This window comes from Thunnus thynnus, chromosome 16 (genome assembly GCF_963924715.1).
Source record: "Thunnus thynnus chromosome 16, fThuThy2.1, whole genome shotgun sequence".
In the NCBI taxonomy this organism is placed as follows: domain Eukaryota; kingdom Metazoa; phylum Chordata; class Actinopteri; order Scombriformes; family Scombridae; genus Thunnus; species Thunnus thynnus.
Window position 1 is genome coordinate 18,570,673 of NC_089532.1, and position 18,151 is coordinate 18,588,823.

Consider the following 18,151-nt stretch of genomic DNA (forward strand, 5'->3'; position numbering starts at 1 on the left):
AAAAAGGGGGATGGGGGGGTGGGAGGAGGGCATCGCATCACATCACGCCCTGTAAGTGATTTGGGAAAGCAGAGGCTCCGGCTGTGCTTTAGTTTTTCCCCTGACTCGGCGCTACATGTGTGCTGTCATCAAGTTGCCTGCGCCCTGTTTTAACACCGAGGAGGCAGCTTGATTCAGCACCACAGAGACCGGATCACACCAGAGTCTTGCGTAAGAGCTTTCCCTCCTTACTTCTTATTCACAGTGGGGGGTCAGCCTCTGACCTTCCTGCGAAGAGGAACTATATATCTGTAAAGACTTTGTAAAGCTTTGTTCCTAATTTTGCATCAAGTCTAAAACTGTCACAACAGGAGCAGTAAAGGAGGAGGGAAGGAGGGGAGGGTGGGGTGGGGGGGCACATTTTCCAACAGCTGTTTGCTTTTTAATCTGCATCCGTCAGATCCTGCGGCCTTTGATTGGCAACCCAATCTACACGAATGACTGAACTAAATCTTCCCTTAATCTAGAGCCTTATTAGGCAGCCTCTCTTCTGCATGTAAATCAGCATGCAGCCATTTTCATGGGAGATGGATTATTAAAAAGCCATACAGAGAGGAGAACGTGTTATTAACAAACAAACAAACAAACAAACAGAGAAAAGTCTGTACAGATTGCAGCAGAGGTGATGATGGAGTGAGAGGGAGGCAGTAACTTGCCTGGAATCGACGGGTCATCCTGACTCACCCTTCCTTGTTAATAAATGACTTGATCCCAACAGGCTGATGAGTCATTAGCATATCCTAATAACATTGATTTCTTCATTAATAGAATTTCCACTAAATAGGCCCTGATTAGTTTCAACAACCACTAATACTGTGCCTATTGCAGTGTGTGCACATGCAATCTGTGTGGATTACATTAGTACCACATGTGGTGATCTAATCCTAATTTGGTACTAATTACCAGTGTAATAAACACTAAATGATATCATAAGCAGTTAGGAAAAACAACATATTCACGTCCTATCATGAGTTGAAATGTTAGACCCGTTCTGTCAACAATATGTCTGTTTTTCTGAATGATACTGGAACACCTGGGCGACACCTTGAACATGCTTAAGAGAGCAGGACTACACATAACCCCAAAAATAAGCATTTGGTCCTGTTTCTCTGCAATTAACTCACCAAATAACCAAAATCATCTGTTGATTTTTCACATGTAAATACAAATATGTCACCAATATTCAACACATCAATAAATCATACATGTTTAATAAACTCGACATCAAGATTTCCCACTTTTTGTGCACCTCTATTACACAGTTTCAGGCCTTCATTATTAACTGTATTACCAGACATAGTTTACAATAATAATTTCTATTAGAATGATAATACTAAATAAGAAATTATTATCCTTTTTAATTAGTTCATTATTATTATGATTATGATTGTTATTATTATTTCATTAAAAATAAATAAAGACTAATAATTAGTAAAATATCACCTGGTTATTTGTCCTACTATTTTGGCCCACATTCTGTATCATTTTCCATTTCCTCGGAGGAAAAGGTCCCTGTGATTTAATCTGCTCTGCAGCCTCTGCTGCTGTGGGATTATCGCTCTGCAGGACCAGCAGCAGCAGAGTGGGTGCATATCGTCCAGCTGTCGTTTTTTCTTTTTCTTTTTCTTTTTTTTTTTTTTTTTTTTTTTGGGAGGGCCTTTGATTTGCGTGTGATGAGTTTCCCATAGCATCTGGAGATCAATTATCCATTGAGCCAGTGGTTGGGCAGAGAGATCATAGCTGGCTGTGTGTGTAAACCATTCAGCGAAAGGTAATATATACTGATTTATTCTAGCAGATTGAGGTAATTTTCTAAACCCGCAGCATTTCAAAGATAAGTAAGAGGTGTGAAATAGACTATTTAATTAGGTCTGTCTCCCCAACGCACTAAGATAGCAGCAGTGAGTTCACATATGGTGGAAAAGGTGTTTGTTAGAATATTTTTAGTTTAATATTCCTTCTATTATGTGATATTTAATGTAAAATGTGCAGCATTCTAGGTTCTTTTTCGTAATGTAGTTTCCATTTTCAGCATTTTTGGTTTTCTGCATGCAGCCTCGAAGACAGCATAATTCGTTCCTTCCTTTCTTTCTGTAGCCTAAATCCCTACGTCGTTTATCCATATAGTCCTCAGGAAAATGCAGATATGTATCCGAGAGGGCGTATAATGCATCCATGATCCACAGGAATCCTGAATCCTTGCAGCTGATTGGCTGCTGGGTCCTGCCTCTTGTTGGGATGGACCTGTTGGATAAAAGGACCATTTTCTAAAGGACTATGTGTTACACAGTGGATCATGCACTGGGGACCTTCCTGTAAGACGGTATAATAAGAAATAAGCCTTTCAAGTAGCATCGAAGACATCATGACTGGGAAACAAGGCGCCGTGCTGTCGGAAAGTTTAAATATATCGGAGAGGACCTCTCTGGGCGCAAATGGAGGGAGTAACAGCCACCAGCCGAAGAGCAGCGCGACCCATCCGCCGCCCAGGTGCACCGGCTTTGGCATCCAGGAGATACTGGGGCTGAACAAGGAACCGTCTGTGGCCCCGAGACACCCTCTGGGCTCGTTGCCGGCCGGTGCGCAACTGATCGCCGCCAGGTCCGTGCTGGGCCCCGCTGGCGTGGGAGTCGGGATGGGATTAATCGGCCCTGGTGGAATTCCGTCGTTTTACAGCCAACCTGCATTTTTGGAGACTGTGCTGTCGGACGCACACGATGTTCACCTGCAGCCCCACAGCAGGTCCGCAGGGCCGCTGGACACCAGCCAGTCCGCCAGCTCAGGTGATCTGCAACCACTGTCTGATTACTACTGTGCATAATAAACACTGACCTCACTGCAACACTGTTTATAGTAATAGCATTTATAGTCTGGGTTATTATGCATACTTTGCCTATTTTTTTTATACGATGTAGTATATTATTATATGTATTATATATATTATTATTATTGTTATTATTATTGTTAGTCTAGTAGTTGTAGTATAGGGTGTGTGATTTTGAATGAAATAATTCAAATCTAATGGTGTAATAAAAAAAATAGTCATGCTAGAGGAACAGTTTGTGAAATTTCTAAAATGCTCTTCATCTCGCTGCAATAACCTGAAATCTTTCTTCTTGTTTTAATCCAGACTCGGACGATTTGTCTTCAAATGAACGAAAACTCTCAAAGTCATCAGTAAGTCAGAGCAAGAAACGCAAGAAAAGACGTCACCGGTTAGTGCTGATTTATTAATACTCAGATATTCACACAAGACCATCTTTTTTCATGAAATTAATTTATTCTTTACAGGGACAATTACTCCAATGCAAGTGCAATTATAATTGTTCTTTTTGTGTTTTTATTGTAGCTGCCATTATTGATACAAATAATAAATGAGTCCAGATGCTGATCAGAATTTCCTACAAACTGGACACATATTGTTTGTATTTTTCACAGCTGTCATAGGTTCTTATTGAGTTAAATACAGATATATAGATCGTGTAAAATATGAGACTTTGGTGTGAGTAAGTTTGCTTCATTCTTTACATCAATGCACAGGAAGGAATCAATTATTGAAACTGGAGATTATTTCTTAAAATTTGACCTTCTGCGTTTTTATTCCTGGCTTAATCTTTAAATCACATTTACCTTTCATTTTAGTTTAAATGGAAGACCACAAAGAAATATTTCTGCAGGATTTCACTTATTCACGTTAATTCTTTAAATGTTTCATTTCCACAGGACCATATTCACCTCATATCAGCTGGAGGAGCTGGAAAAGGCCTTTAATGAAGCGCACTACCCGGATGTTTACGCGCGAGAGATGCTGGCCATGAAAACAGAGTTACCTGAAGACAGGATACAGGTAAAGCTCCACGTTATCACCCTGTGTTTTTATTATTAGCTAATAATATTAATCCTGTATTATTCAATCGAAATTTTTTTATTCTTAACGACATTTGAACATGGATCATCCTGCTTTTTTGTAATCCTAAATATTTTGACAAAGGCAGTTTTTATTAGCACAAGAGAGTGTATGTCATGTGTTTGAGTATATATCCTATGAGTGTGTTTACATTACATTTATTAAGACTGCATGTGAATTAGACGCAGCCTTTCACTTTTATTATTATTAACAAGTGAACCATAATTTAAATGACACATTAAGGTGTTCAGGCTCCACTTGTTGCCCATATTTTTGGGATAAAACACGAAATATAAAACAAGATAATACCCTGTGTGCTGACCATTGTCATTTATTTTTTTATGACAAGTAAAAATATTCAGATACAGATGGATCCATGAAAATGAATATTTTTTTAAAGAGGCAAATCTGGCTGCTTTTTCAGATGCTATATGGAAAATATAATAATAAGCCAAACATTTACAAGTTCCTGATTTCACTACAAACATGAAATATCTCTACATGTTTAGACTGACACTGCACATTGCAACGCATAAGTCATAAAAAACAGTTTGTGTGTTTTATGTTGAAGAACAGCCTGATTAGGTTTTTTTTTTTAAAAAAATTAAAGACCTAATTGATTTGTGTGAATATAACAATTGTTTGTGAAATTCTTGCACCGATTGGAGTCCACGTTGCAGTTTACACATCCTTCACTTCTCCGTCAGTGGCAACAACCTCATCATGCAACTGTAATATTTGGCCACCAGCTGCCTGTTCTGCTGTTCTAAAAATGTTTAAGGGGAAGAAAAGGCTAAGTGAGCCCCTGTAAATCGATCAGCGATGCTCCCCTCCTGTCTCAACAAAGGCTGCTCTCCTCCAGCATCCTCTCAGCCAGCCACGACAGATAATCTCTCATCAGGCGCAGTTGGATGTGAAACAATTTGTTCTCGGAGAAGGAGCCACTAACGACCTAATCAAGCTATCAAGGCGGAAGAAGATTGCAGTGTGACCTGGACCATCCATCTGCCGTGGTGCCTTTTAATCTCGTTCTCATTACGGGCTGCAACAGCACAGCCGCGGATAAATAATAAAAGGAAAATAAATAAATAAATAAGCCGCGAGGCCCCCCGTTCCTATCCTAAATAAAATTAACACCCAATTTTCTCATTGAGTGTAATTAGTTAAATCAGACGCGCTCGGGAGGCTGGCTGCTGCTGGAGAGACGCAGGGAGTTCAAATGAAATAACTACATTGAATTTATTAGCACGGGTCAATAGCGCTGCTCCCCCGAGTCCCGGTAGTTTAATTTCCCGTGATATTTGCCCGCCTGCCCGCCATCGATTGGGACTGAAATTAACTTATTTTTCAATCAGCCTCGGGGTGCCCCAGGGTCGCTCCTCCTCGCAGCTTCCACACTGGCTTCTTTTGAGGAGCAGAGAAGCAATTTCTCATAAAAAAAAGTATCTTGTATGAAATAAGGGTTATCATCAAAATTACCAAGAAAAAAAAGGAGCTTGAAAACGTTTTGATCGTTTTCAATTTAATATCTGTCCCCTCACTTGAATCTTCTCTCAGGCCCCCCCTCCTCCTCCTCCTCCTCCTCCTCTTCCTTTTTTTTCTAGCTCTCCTCACAGAGCCATCACAGGTGTCTAAGCAGAGTGTTTAACAATCCTGTGTTGTGCTATACAATCAATTTAGCCTCTCTCTGAGCTGACAGATAGCCTCCAGCCCTTAAGCAGTTGTTGGCTGTGGCCGAGTGGAAGTGTCTTGATGTGTCAAACCATCTATAATGTCACCACAGGTAGCTGGAGATGAGCTCTGACAGGAGGCAGAGATCCTTCACACCTGTAGCTGGGAGGTTACGGGAAATCGATGGACTAAATCAAAACGGAGCAGTTGTTATCTTAAGTTACTGTGAATCACACTAGAGATTTCAAAGTAGGCCTACTTTAAAATAACTATAGTGAAATGCTGAAATTGAGTTTTCATTGTACAAAGTATAGAAATAGTTTGGTGCCACCTTTATAAAATGTTTATAATGACTGTATTAATGGTTAATGAATTGTTTACTAAAGTTTTAAAGATCAGCCATAAGCCATTAAAAAGAGCAGCTTTTGAGTTGCCAGGTTGTGGACAATCCCTTTGACTAATTAGACTGTACTTTGTGAAAATGTCTGCTGAGGATCTGGACCAAAGTCCAAGACAATTTATTAAGCATTTATTAATGGATTACTAACATTTATAACTTCATCATGGCTAATCAGAAAGGATTAAGTGGATTTTTCACAGGGCAATCCAAGTTGTTCTTATTGGTGATTTATATTAAGAGCAATAAAGACATTGGTCACAACATACAAATCCTTTATAAAGGGGAACTTATTGGAAAGTGGTACCAATAGCTGCATCTTGCACACATAAGGAAATGCAATTGGATTGTTTGCAAACCTTGAAAGAATAATGAATCGTAGAATTTCCTCTGAAGCTCAAACTCAAGTAGTTCCATCTTAATGTTTCCCAAATTATTGAGATTTCATTCATTGTTTAGTCTCTGCCACATCAGTCAAAAATGATCAGGACCACCGATCTCAGTCTCCTTGCAAGAAGACAACAGGTTAACCATTAAATATTTTTTTAAAAAAAGCATAAAACATGCAACAAATTTAAGCTCATGATCAAATATTTACATCCACATATTTTCCTTCCTGGCAGAATCTGAAATGTTTGCTTCCATTGGAAGAATACACATTATTGTAGAAGATAATGACGTAATTGTTTTATTTGTTCTCCTGTCACAGGTGTGGTTTCAGAACCGCAGAGCCAAGTGGAGGAAGAGGGAGAAATGCTGGGGCCGCAGCACTGTGATGGCTGAGTATGGGCTGTACGGTGCTATGGTGAGGCATTCAATCCCCCTGCCAGAGTCCATCCTCAAGTCTGCCAAGGACGGCATCATGGAGTCCTGTGCCCCCTGGCTGCTTGGTGAGGCTGCTGTCTTGTTGTTTCCTCTCACACATTCAGTATCATCCTGTCAGCACTTCATGATTGTTTAGTGTATATTTACCACAGGATTCAATAGTAACATCATCAGTATTTTCTATGTGGTTGTTTAAAAGGTATTTATGCGTAATATCTCACTGCAATACTGACTAATACTGCATGTGCAGGACAAGTATGGCAGATCTTCTCATTTACTAAGCATGACTCTTTTAAGCAACGTATTTAAATAAAGAACTTGGCGCAGTCTTTGCATCACATTAAATATTTTCATCCTCGTCCCTGGTCATGCATTGCCGTTGTCCATTCAGACATTAAATTCTAAACCAGAACTATTTTTTGCTTGCTATTTTCAGTCCAAGATGGCTTACCAATCAACAGACGCTATTCTAAATCTGAATACCCGCAACTCTTTGCAGGGATGCACAAAAAGTCCATGGAGGCTGTCGTCCCCCCGCCTACAGGAAAGTGCGATGAGCCCCTGCAGCCGAGCTCTCAGAGGGCAGAAGATTCGGAGGCGGAGGAGAAGAGGTCGGAGGGCAAGTCCACCATTTCTAAAGAGGAACTGAGAGAGAACAGCATTGCCGCACTCAGGGCCAAGGCACAGGAACACAGTGCCAAAGTGCTGGGGACGGTTTCTCACGACAGACAGCCGGAGGGCAAACAGGAGAGACAGGCGGCCGAGGAGAAAGCCAGCGATCCCTTGAGTCCAGCAGAGGAGGCGACAAGTCCGTAGAGACGATCGAGTACCTGAGGACTGTTACTCTCATGCAGTGGAGCTGGCTGCTTTCAGCATGTGTACGGACTTACCCAACATACTCATCTCTCACTGTCCTGCAGGTTTCCACCGTTCCACCGTTTCCACCTCATCCTTCATTGACTTCTCTAAACTGGCCTGCATCTGGACTTCTTCTAGAAGAAAACTCATCCGGCTGGTTCACTGCTGCACAGAAGATGCAAATGCACTTTTTATTCTGATTTACTTCCAGTTGTTGTTGCTTATACATAGTAGAGGAGATCTGACTGCGTGGGAGTAAAGTATTATTGATGTATATAGATCCCATAATTATATTTAGAGTCAGATGAGTAACATTTTATCCAGTATTAATTAGGACTACCAATGACCAATGAGCAGTCAGTCTTTGAAGATCTACATTTCATCCTTGACATTCATTTTTAATGTTGCTTGTACAGTTACTAAATGGTGAAATTTCAAATAAGAACCATCCCACCGACAGTTCTCTTTTAAGAGAAAGAAAGTAATTGTTGTCCTACTGTATATCGCGCTGTATATACTTGATATATTAACCTCTCTAACCAAGGCACAAATTTGAAAAATGTCCTCTTGTAGTCTTAAAAATGTTTGTGTTTTCATTTGAAAATATGTATAACTCACAAAGCATAAAATAGAAATCACCTTTTATTAAATGTGGCTTTTTGGTGTCTGTCATTCTACTTTCCTTGCAGCTGAATGCTCTAAAAACATGATTTCAATATGAGCTTGCACAAGGCTTAACTGTAGCTCCTAAATGGCATGAAGTCGCCCTCGTTGTTGGAGTAGCTACTTGTTGTCACTTGATGCTCTGCTGGCTTGGCTCATTAGGAGACAGTCCCCCGGCTGAATGCCTGGGTTAGCCCCTGTAATCCGTCGCAGTTGACAGCCTTCAATTTCAGATTAAACTAGGGGACCAGTGCTTTCGGGACGGGAGAAAGAGTGCAAGCATCCCCCAAGCAGATTGACCTCAGCATGATTTCAAATTACTTTAATAGACGTTGTTACCAACCAACAGTCAAGCCAAAGTCTAACAGCTTTATTTGTTGGCAATCTTCTTTTCTCCCCAAGCTGCTCCGACATGTTCATAAAACTTTGCATCAGGCCACTTGAACTCAGTTTTATAACACGTCTATGCAGGCGCATTAGCTGTAATCCATAACACATTTTACACTTCATCCTCAGTTAACTAATGGGCCTTCCTAATGAGTTGAGTTCTATTCCAATTAAACAGAGAGCAATTTCAAAGGACAAGGGATGACTATTATCAGTATGCTGCTGCATGTCTCAGCACTGAATGGCTCTCAGATTGGAACCATAATGTCATCGGATGGGGAAAAGGTTGCTAATTACATTGTTGACAGAGATAAGTATACACACAATAATTAATGATGGCTAGGGAGATGGACTTGAGTGTGTCAGGATAATAGAAATGTTGAGACTATGAGCCTGGGAATAACATTGATTGGTGTATTTTGAAGTTTAGATTCAGGGAGGATGCTTGACCACTTATCACAAGAAAAGAGTCGTATATAAGTTTTTTGGGGGGGGGGGGGGATGGGATTCACTTTAAAAAAGTTTTGTGTTACATTAATACACGAAAAGATCTGTGAAATCATGCATCCACATTTACATACATCAAAAATATACATTCATTGTAAAAATCCTGGTTTGCCTATTATATGTTGGGGTCAGAATAGAAAGTCAGCTACAGAACAGTTTCCTTTTCATTTCAATTGAGTTCACCTGACCCAAACTTTTTTGGCCTTCAACTACGCCAAAAACCTTCTTAAAACTAAAAATTAATAACTTGTAAATGATGATTTGCTGGAAGCAGCATTTCCAAAAGTATCTTTGAACCCACACAAATCAGAACATTTTGATTTGAGTCTGTAATTTCAGGAGAATTAGGCCTACATTATCAAACATCCTCCTTGCACATCCTCTTTAAAGGTGGAATTCTTATGCAGTCCAATAACCATTTGAGGCTGAGTGAGTTTTGCAAACAGACCGAGCCCCCACCTCCACAGACCCTCATCCCAATTCTGTTATTGAGGCCAAGACATATACAGAGTGAGGATTATTCCTCTAAGTGCAAAGCTATTTAATCCTCTGAGAGTGGAATAGAAGGTTATGATAGATCAGATTTGGTGAAGATCAAGCTGTTTACATTGGATATGAGGAGGTAATTCACAGTATCCCTTATGATGGACAGCCTGTTTGTTGAAGACCATCATAAGATCATCCCAATCCATGCAGAGTGAGATCAGGGGAGGTTTATGGAAAGATTTTTGACTAATGTGATATTAATATTCAATTTCTTTTTTGATGGGGTTATGAGCAGTATGATTTCATTGGTGAGATTAAGTGCCTACAGATCATTTTGGGAAGAGTCTTGGCTCCAGTTGCATGTAGAGTAGAGATGAAACACTGGATGTAGTCAGACTGTAGAGTGTTGAACTGTGGTATTGTTCTGCCCTCTGCTGCACAGATTTATCAGTACAGCTAAGACCCAAGCTGGTTGTGTTTAAAGCTGAATCCTTCAAGATATTCAATGAAATACAAAAACGCAATGAAGAGAATCTTTAAAGTGTGCAGATTTTTGGGGAATTACTGCACAAATGTCAATTAAATCTGTTCAAATACCAGTGTGTACTTGAGAGTAAATGAACTACACAACAAAAACAATAGCAGAGAGGAAAATAAATAAATAAAAGTAAAAAAAATCATAATCATCAGTTACTGTCAGGCCTGTATGCATATGTTTTGTCTTTTACTGTGTCCATATGAAAATTGTCAGATTAAAGGAGAAAATTCAACTAAAATGATGCATCAGTTAAATGTATTTATTGTCATACAACTGAGCTCTCAGACGTGGTTAAACTAAAAAAACATTTGCAAAATACACTGAAATGGCATTTTTTTCATATTAAATTATGAATGTTTTACATTTGTGGAATGTGCTCAAAAAACAGTTTCTTGAGCTTGACAGTTCATTCTTGACCTTGGAAACAGCAGACAAAAATGCTGTGATGCAGTTGAAAGATACAGAAAAGGTGAGTTAATAGACTTTGAGTTGTTTGTGTAAAATGTATTTTTTGTCCATTAAACTTTATATGAATCCCATTCTTAATGTTAAACTTTTGCATGCTGCTTTTGTAATCTGTTGGTCAAAATAGTTTCTCTGAGTTAGTCATTAACTGCAATATACATGTACAATGAATGAAGCATTTGCACATAAACACATACATATGTATATATTGTAAACACATATGTATACAATATAGTGTATACACATGTATGCATAAACATACATACACAAAATGTATATGTACATGTGTTATACAGTATGTGGGTGCTTATGTGTGAGTATTTATATTAAATTATATAGTGTGAGTAGTTATGTTTGGTGTGTGTGTTTATGTACTGTATACTGTATGTGTATACTGTTTATTTACTACTGTATACTGTTATACAGGGCATACTTACACATACATAAAGCATGTTTACACACACACATACAGTACACACAGTATACATGTACAGTATATTTACATACTACATACATATTCTCACACCTTTATTTATGTGTAAATACATGTGTACATGAATGTGCAGTTGCTTCATTCATTGTTCATTTTGCTTCTTCTAATGACATATTTGAGCTGGTTCTCTCTTCTCTTTTTGATGCTTGTAATCTAGAGATGAATTTGCCGAAAATGTTGAAGTGCAATATTTGTCCACATGGTGGCGGTCTTGAGCTTTATTCAAAATCAGAACCCTTGTAAACTGATGTGAATGTGAATTAAATTACAAGCTCACCATCACATCGTTTCCCATTATACAGTCAATATATGAAAATCCTGGTACTGAAACATCATGTACATCTTGAAATTGATTTACATCTGTCAGGGTGAAAAAAAGGGTTATATTACAGGCTTTTGAGAAGACATGATCTGATATTTTGATCAATATTTGTCATTTCTTGTCACTCTTGTGGTGCTGCCGGTGATGAGGCTGTCTGCTGTGGGTTAATGGAGACGGGATTGATACTGCGGCTAAATGATGTGTCCTGGTTGGGGGCTGATTTCATCTCCAAGGTTCATTTTTCCAAAGCCATCCTGGGTTGATCACATGGAGTTCTCCTTTACACTTCACTGGATAAGAATCATCAATGCTCCATCTCACAGAAATCAGTAATCTGGGTTTGTGCAGGATATTATAGCTATATTTGTGCAATAATAACGCCAATTTAGCTCAACAAGTCTTTTAGGCTGCTGATTGAAGTGTTACATCTGCAGCCTATTGAATACTACTCTATACTTTAATGATGAAGATTGAAGTCTGATTACACCAGATGAGGGAACAAGGAAATTACATAATGAAAAGTATTTTAGTATCAGGACAGTATTTTATTTACTCGCCTGCTGTTGGCATTTCCTTTAGCATCAAAGCTGTAAAGTAAAACAGTGAAATGAAAAAGAGAATGAATTGTCTTCATATTGTCCAAGCGTCCATAAAACATATTTATTATTTTATTTTCCCTACAAAAAAAGGTGTTGGGCTTAAAAGCTTTTTGAATATTGTGCAGTCTGGATTAAAGGGTTGGACTGATTACAGTAGGATGATGGGAGGTCTGTATCCCTGGATAACCTTTTCTGCAACAGCTCAGCTCTCATAGACCAAGACTCCTCTCTGTCAGTTCTGCCTAGTCTAATGGATATCGTTTTCTCTTGAAGTTGGACTTGACTGCTTGTCTCAGAAAGATTTATGATGTGTGGCACATCACCAGCAGCCGTCCACTCCAGCCCTCAGTGCCCGGTATTTTCAGCAGGCCATCTGTGGGCAGTTTGGATGCCAACTTCTGGGGCCATGTTCATAAAATATATAAGCATAAAAGTAGCTTGTAACTGGCTGAGTTAGGAGAAATTTGTAAAAATAATGGGCATGTCACTGCTAACATTTAACACTAAGTTTTTGGTTTGAGAGTAATTTACAAAACACTTTTGTGCTACAAGTAGATCCTAAGTAAAAAAAAAGTAAGTGAGTGGGTCATCATCACAAAGACCTACTCAAAGTCAGTTAAATGCTGATCTTTTTTAAATTATTTAATTTTGATTTAAAATTATAGTAAAAGTAACATTTCATTAAAATTTAAGCTCTAATTGAATTGAATGTATTAACACTTAATTTACTTAAATTAAATTGAAATTGAATTAAATTGATTAAATTTAATAAATAAACTTAATTTAATTTAAGTGTTTTCAATTAAATTTGTATTTAAATTAAATTAAGAATTTAAGATTAGAGTTAATGTATTTAAATATTTTTTAAGTAAATATATCGATATATCTATTTAACATAATTTCTAATTTAATTGAATAGACACGACATATTTTTCAATTTCAATTTAATTTAATTAAACATCACTTAATGTTTTTATGAAATGAAATGAATTGAATTTATCAATGAAATTAAATTAATCATTTTTTATTGAAACTTTTCACAGACACAGACGAGTCAGCTGTCAAGCAATCACTGTACACACAGTGAGTAAATAAATTCAAAAACATGATGTCATACATAACAACAGGATCAACCCTGCTCCTCTTAGCTTAGGAGTTCTCTCAGTATAAGTTTCAGAGGAAACTCTTTGCTAGGAACTTTTAGTGCTATGGGAGTCTTATAGGGCAGACATAAACTGTGTTAGTCACTGTTTTCTTTAGTATTATCTTACCAGTCTCTATTACTTACTTCTTCATATTCCTTGTCTCAGAAAATGACATCACCTCCCTGTGAAGTGTCAGGTACTCAGTTTGGAATTAAAAACCATCACATCTCTCCGAGTCTTATCTGAAAGCTGCATAGATGTTTCTGCTGGCACAAGACTGCAGTTTTGAGGATCGCTCAGAGCTATTAAAAAAAAAAAAAAAAAGTCCAGTCTGTACTTATCAAGAAAAGAGAAATATGAACAGATAGACAGCGTTCCCTTTTTGCTCAAGAGTGATAAGTGAAGCCAGTAGATGAGGCTGTGAGGTCCTTATCAGTCCAGAGTGCATCCTGGCAAATGCTGGCGCCACAGAGAGAGTCATGTTGCTGTGCGACAAAGGTGTCAGGGCAGATAAGCATGTATGTGTGAAATGCTTCAAAGATGAGCTTAACTCTGATGTGAAAGTGGGGTTTGAAAGAAAGAGAGCGAGAGAGAGAGAGAGCGAGAGAGAGAGAGATGGGTGTTCAGAAATGGATGCTGACATCTGTTGTGGTAAGCGTTCCTGTAGGGATGTCTTCATTTCCTCATGCATGCTGAAAAATGCCATAAAAATCCTGTTGGGGATATAGATTTGTCTTGCTAAAGCTAAGCAGGGGTGGAAGAAGTACTCAGATCTGTTACTTAAAAGAGCTCTCCGCCAATTTATCACTGTCCGACTGAAGATGGAGTCAGTTTTTTAAAAATCAAAATTGATGCAGCAGAACCAGAGATATCGCCTTTCGTGTTCCATACATTCTTCTTATTGTGTCAAAACTCCTACATTTCGGTCGGAGATTTGGATGTGTTATGCTAGTAGCGGCTAATGTAGCCCCAAGCAGAAATGAGGAGCGGGCTACAGAGATTTGGTAACCTTAACTCCACACATTCAAACTTATAATCAGTGTTGCCTCAAGCATATTTCACCATGCATCTATTAATGTTCACAGCCAATCAAGTTGTTACCAGTAATTATCTTCTTTTGCATCCATTTTTATGACCAAACAGTCCCTGTATAAGTAACTATCTGGAACTATCACTGAATGACACTATACTGCATTTAAAGCGAAAAGGCCTTAAGCTCAGGGATAATGTTAGCTGGTTAGCTAGCTAGCACTGATGATTATTTAATGTTAATTAAAGAAAGCTCACAAACAAGTAGTTGCTGTTTTTACTGACATTGTTTAGCCCTTTACTCTTTGTAAAAAAATCTCCTTATGTACATTCCCTGTTTTGTAGGATGGAAATTTAGCTATTGATAATAGCAGGGGACGACAAACTAACACTTGTTGGCACTTGTTAACACTAATATTAATTACTTGTGGGTTATAAAATAAAACTACTGATGCTTAAGTCACTTTAAATAGAGAAATTCTGAAGCTCTAAATAATTTACAAATTCATTCAAGTCATACCATAATATGGCATATTATGGTGTGAGCTAAGATCGGTTGTTCATACTTACATTGCAGTTAACACAACCACAGTTTGCAACGATCAACACGACTTCCACACAAGCGGGAGGCTCCGGGTCTGAAAGCCAATGCCGAAGTGCCTTAAACCTGCATTTTCTTTAATAGCCAGCAGGGGGTGACTCCGCTTCCTCCAAAAAGAAGTCTGATTGTATATAAGTCTATGAGAATATGACCTTACTTCTCACTTGATTTATTACCTCAGTAAACACTTTCCTAATGAATTTATGGTTTCAATTGCTAGTTACAAGTCTTCTTCAACACAGCATGATTTTCATTTTGGAAATTATGGTCCCATTTAAAGTAAAATAGCCAATAAAGTAGGGTTTGCTTTAGGGCCTGGCTACCTTGTGATTGACAAGTCACTACTGTGGTGCGTAAATTGATTACGTACGCTAAATATCGTAACCCCAGATTAGAATAGGACTATAGGCAGAGCTGTTGCTATTTTAGTATGTTTTCAGTTCATGAAAGTTAACTAACATTTTGATTGCCTAAAAAAAGTCTTGTTCAGGGTTCGGTTGTACTAAAAGACCCTCTAAGGAATCAGCTCTTCAGTTTTTCCGGCAAGTACATTTTGTTTTAAGCCTGTTTTTCGCTAGCCAAAATTAGCATTAGCATTATCACAGTTAACCATAAACTGTAAATGCATTGCACTAACCAAGCTAGCAGCTAGCATTAGGGCTAGCTCTACCCTCTAGTCCAAATATGGTCACCTCTGGCTCCAAAAATCCAAGATGCTGACGGTCAAAATTTCAAACTTGGGAGTCCACAAAGCAATGGGTGATGTCGGTGGTTATGTCCATTGTGTTTTTTACAGTCTATGCTTCCACACTTCTGCTGTACGAGCTTTCTGCTACCACTTGCTTTATAGCTGGAGAGAACTAAGTAGCCTATATTATTGTGGCCAAAAACACTTACTGTGAAAATAAACATTTGCGATTTCTAAAGCTGTCCAATGGAGCATGGGCATGATGCCTCTGGCCTCAAGTGAAATCGCTTGAGGGAGTTTTCTCAGACTCCCTTTGTTCATCTAATTAACTGCTGCATTTAGTAAGCTGTAGAGCCAATAGAGAAGAACCAGAAACCAGAAACTAGAAACCAAAAATGTGTTGCTTTGACATAAAGAATTACTTAACGATAAACTTGCTTTATGCAAGTAGGCACCATTTTACAAAAGGCAAGACACATATTCTTGAGAAGCAGACTTAAATCTTAACTCAAGTACAAGTCAAACAAAAATACAATTTTCATAAGCTCTGTGTTTAGCTCTTGCATGTTATTAGTCCTTAACAATTCATGAGTTTAATCCATGCTTACATCTATTTTCATATACTAGGGAACAGGAGGGATATACTCATCATCAGTTCACAAAATTACTGTGAATGTAAAATAAAATACATACTCTGGCTGCAGTAAAAATCTTCTGGATTTGGCTCTGGATGTGTTGGAATACCAGTATATGAAACTCCCAGTGTGTTGCAATGCTGAGTAAGTGCTATCCTATTCTCATTTCTATTCATTTCTGTGTGTAAACTGTTGAAATCTCAAAAGGCGCCAGACATTTGGCTCCATCCATTGTCAGAGACGTCATTGGTTCTGCTGTTGACCTAGAAAGTGTCCCTGTAATAATCAAATATACATTAAATTTATCTGGCTGCATGAAAAATAATCTCTGGATGAACTTCAAACAGCATGCAAGTGTCTGTAATCTACCAAAATGAACTGCGTGGTTCTAATTTAAGATCTATTTTCCACTTTTACAACATAACCACTGTTTCCCCAAATGACTTTAAAATTCAGGACACAATTTCCACACTCCTCATTCACATCCTCACATTGTTGTTTTGGGTGGTGAGTTGAAAAGGTGTGTGAATCTTGTTTTAGTGTCTCTCACTTGACTTTTTTTGTCTTTTCACGAGTGAAATTCTGTAGCTTTCCAGGATTTGTTCATGTCCAGTAAACGAAAGGATACAAAGTCTACAATCACAGCTTTTTCACTGTTACTGTTGCAACCACTTGAAATGAATACTCTTTTGTGGAGGCATGGCACAAACCAACAATGTTGTTATGTGTGTGTTGTCCATGAGCAGAGTGGTGACAGGTATTTCATCAAAGCAATGACAAGAATCTGAAAATGCCTTTCAGTCGCATGAACAGTCAAGAGCATCATGCTCCTTATTAATGTAGCTCTCAGTTCTAATGTCTTTTTGTCTTTCCACTCCCTTCAAGTTTCTTATCCATTTTGTTTCAGCCCATTCATCATTGTTTTCCTCTAGAAATGTGTTTTTCCACTTCAGTTTTGCATGCTAGACCCATTCATTTTCCTTTTTAGTCATTTGCTAGATGTGACAGGTCGGAGTATGACTTTGTCAGACTTGACAAAAACAGACTTGTGGTTAATTTTAGTTGAGATGATTATATTTAGAAACACATTGTGCACAATTTAATAATCGCTATAAAACAAAACCTGTGCTGCATACAGTGTTCTTCACTCTATAACTGAATCTATATAATGAAATACTGGCAGTAGCTCAGATTCAACCTGCGTCTGCCTCTTGGTAAGTTTTTATTCACATGGGGGTGGATGACTAATAAAATCAGTTTGCTTCTGGTGGTCTGAGCTATAGATGCTGTGAGTGAGTGAGTGAGCAGGCGTGGGTGAAGCTTCCTATCTATTGAGGGAGAGAAAACACATGCAGTGCTGCACTCGCTCACAGAGAGAGCCCACTTCAGCACCCCATACAGCTCCCATTGATGAGAGAGCACTTTCGCCCCCGTCTCCCCCATCGAGCCACATTTCATGCATTAGGGACTTGCCTGGAGAGAAGGTACAAAAGAGAAAACAGACAAATATAGGAGAGGTCAGGCTGCGAAAGCTATATCTTTAAGTCTTGCTTACCTTGCCATCTACTCCATTTAGCCTATTGCAGTGAATGGTATAGGTGTAATGAATCTTTTCTCTTCTGTTTCTTGAGCTGAGCATATGATCAATGCTGTCTGCAAAGTTGAATCTGAGGGGCACTGAGTGGTTTAGGATACACTGGCTCTGAGGGCAAATGTTCTGATTGGATGGCAGGTGGGGGGAAAGAGAATGGGACAAGCATGATGATCCTTCCAAGTCCTAGAGGGGAATAAAGTGCAGCTCTCATTTTGTTCTGACATCATGACTTCAGAGAGCAGGCATTGTTCCTGATGCTAACAGCACTTTGGCAGCTAAAGTCACCTCCAGGCTAGACAGTG

At 38.6% G+C, this 18,151-nt stretch overlaps 1 protein-coding gene across 2 annotated transcripts; it reads left to right on the top strand.

Annotated features, from left to right (window-relative positions):
• The first annotated feature begins 42 nt into the window (after nt 1–42).
• On the top strand, nt 43–8,347 carry vsx2 (visual system homeobox 2). 2 transcript variants are annotated; one of them, XM_067614740.1, is made up of 5 exons: nt 43–2,822; nt 3,170–3,254; nt 3,763–3,886; nt 6,724–6,904; nt 7,276–8,347. In XM_067614740.1, exons 1-5 carry the CDS (start codon nt 2,405–2,407, stop codon nt 7,653–7,655), a joined length of 1,188 nt encoding a protein of 395 aa, XP_067470841.1. In that variant the 5' UTR covers nt 43–2,404; the 3' UTR covers nt 7,656–8,347. The 2 variants fall into 2 exon arrangements, with proteins under 2 accessions (XP_067470841.1, XP_067470842.1); XM_067614741.1 differs by having other exon boundaries at nt 7,339–8,347.
• Nucleotides 8,348–18,151: the final 9,804 nt, after the last annotated feature.

Excerpts from the sequence above, each read along its gene's own strand:
- vsx2 (XM_067614740.1), top strand. The coding sequence starts at position 2,405 with ATGACTGGGAAACAAGGCGCCGTGCTGTCGGAAAGTTTAAATATATCG. Across the intron at positions 3,887-6,723 it reads TACCTGAAGACAGGATACAG|GTGTGGTTTCAGAACCGCAG; the intron begins GTAAAGCTCCAC and ends CTCCTGTCACAG. Across the intron at positions 6,905-7,275 it reads CTGTGCCCCCTGGCTGCTTG|TCCAAGATGGCTTACCAATC; the intron begins GTGAGGCTGCTG and ends TGCTATTTTCAG.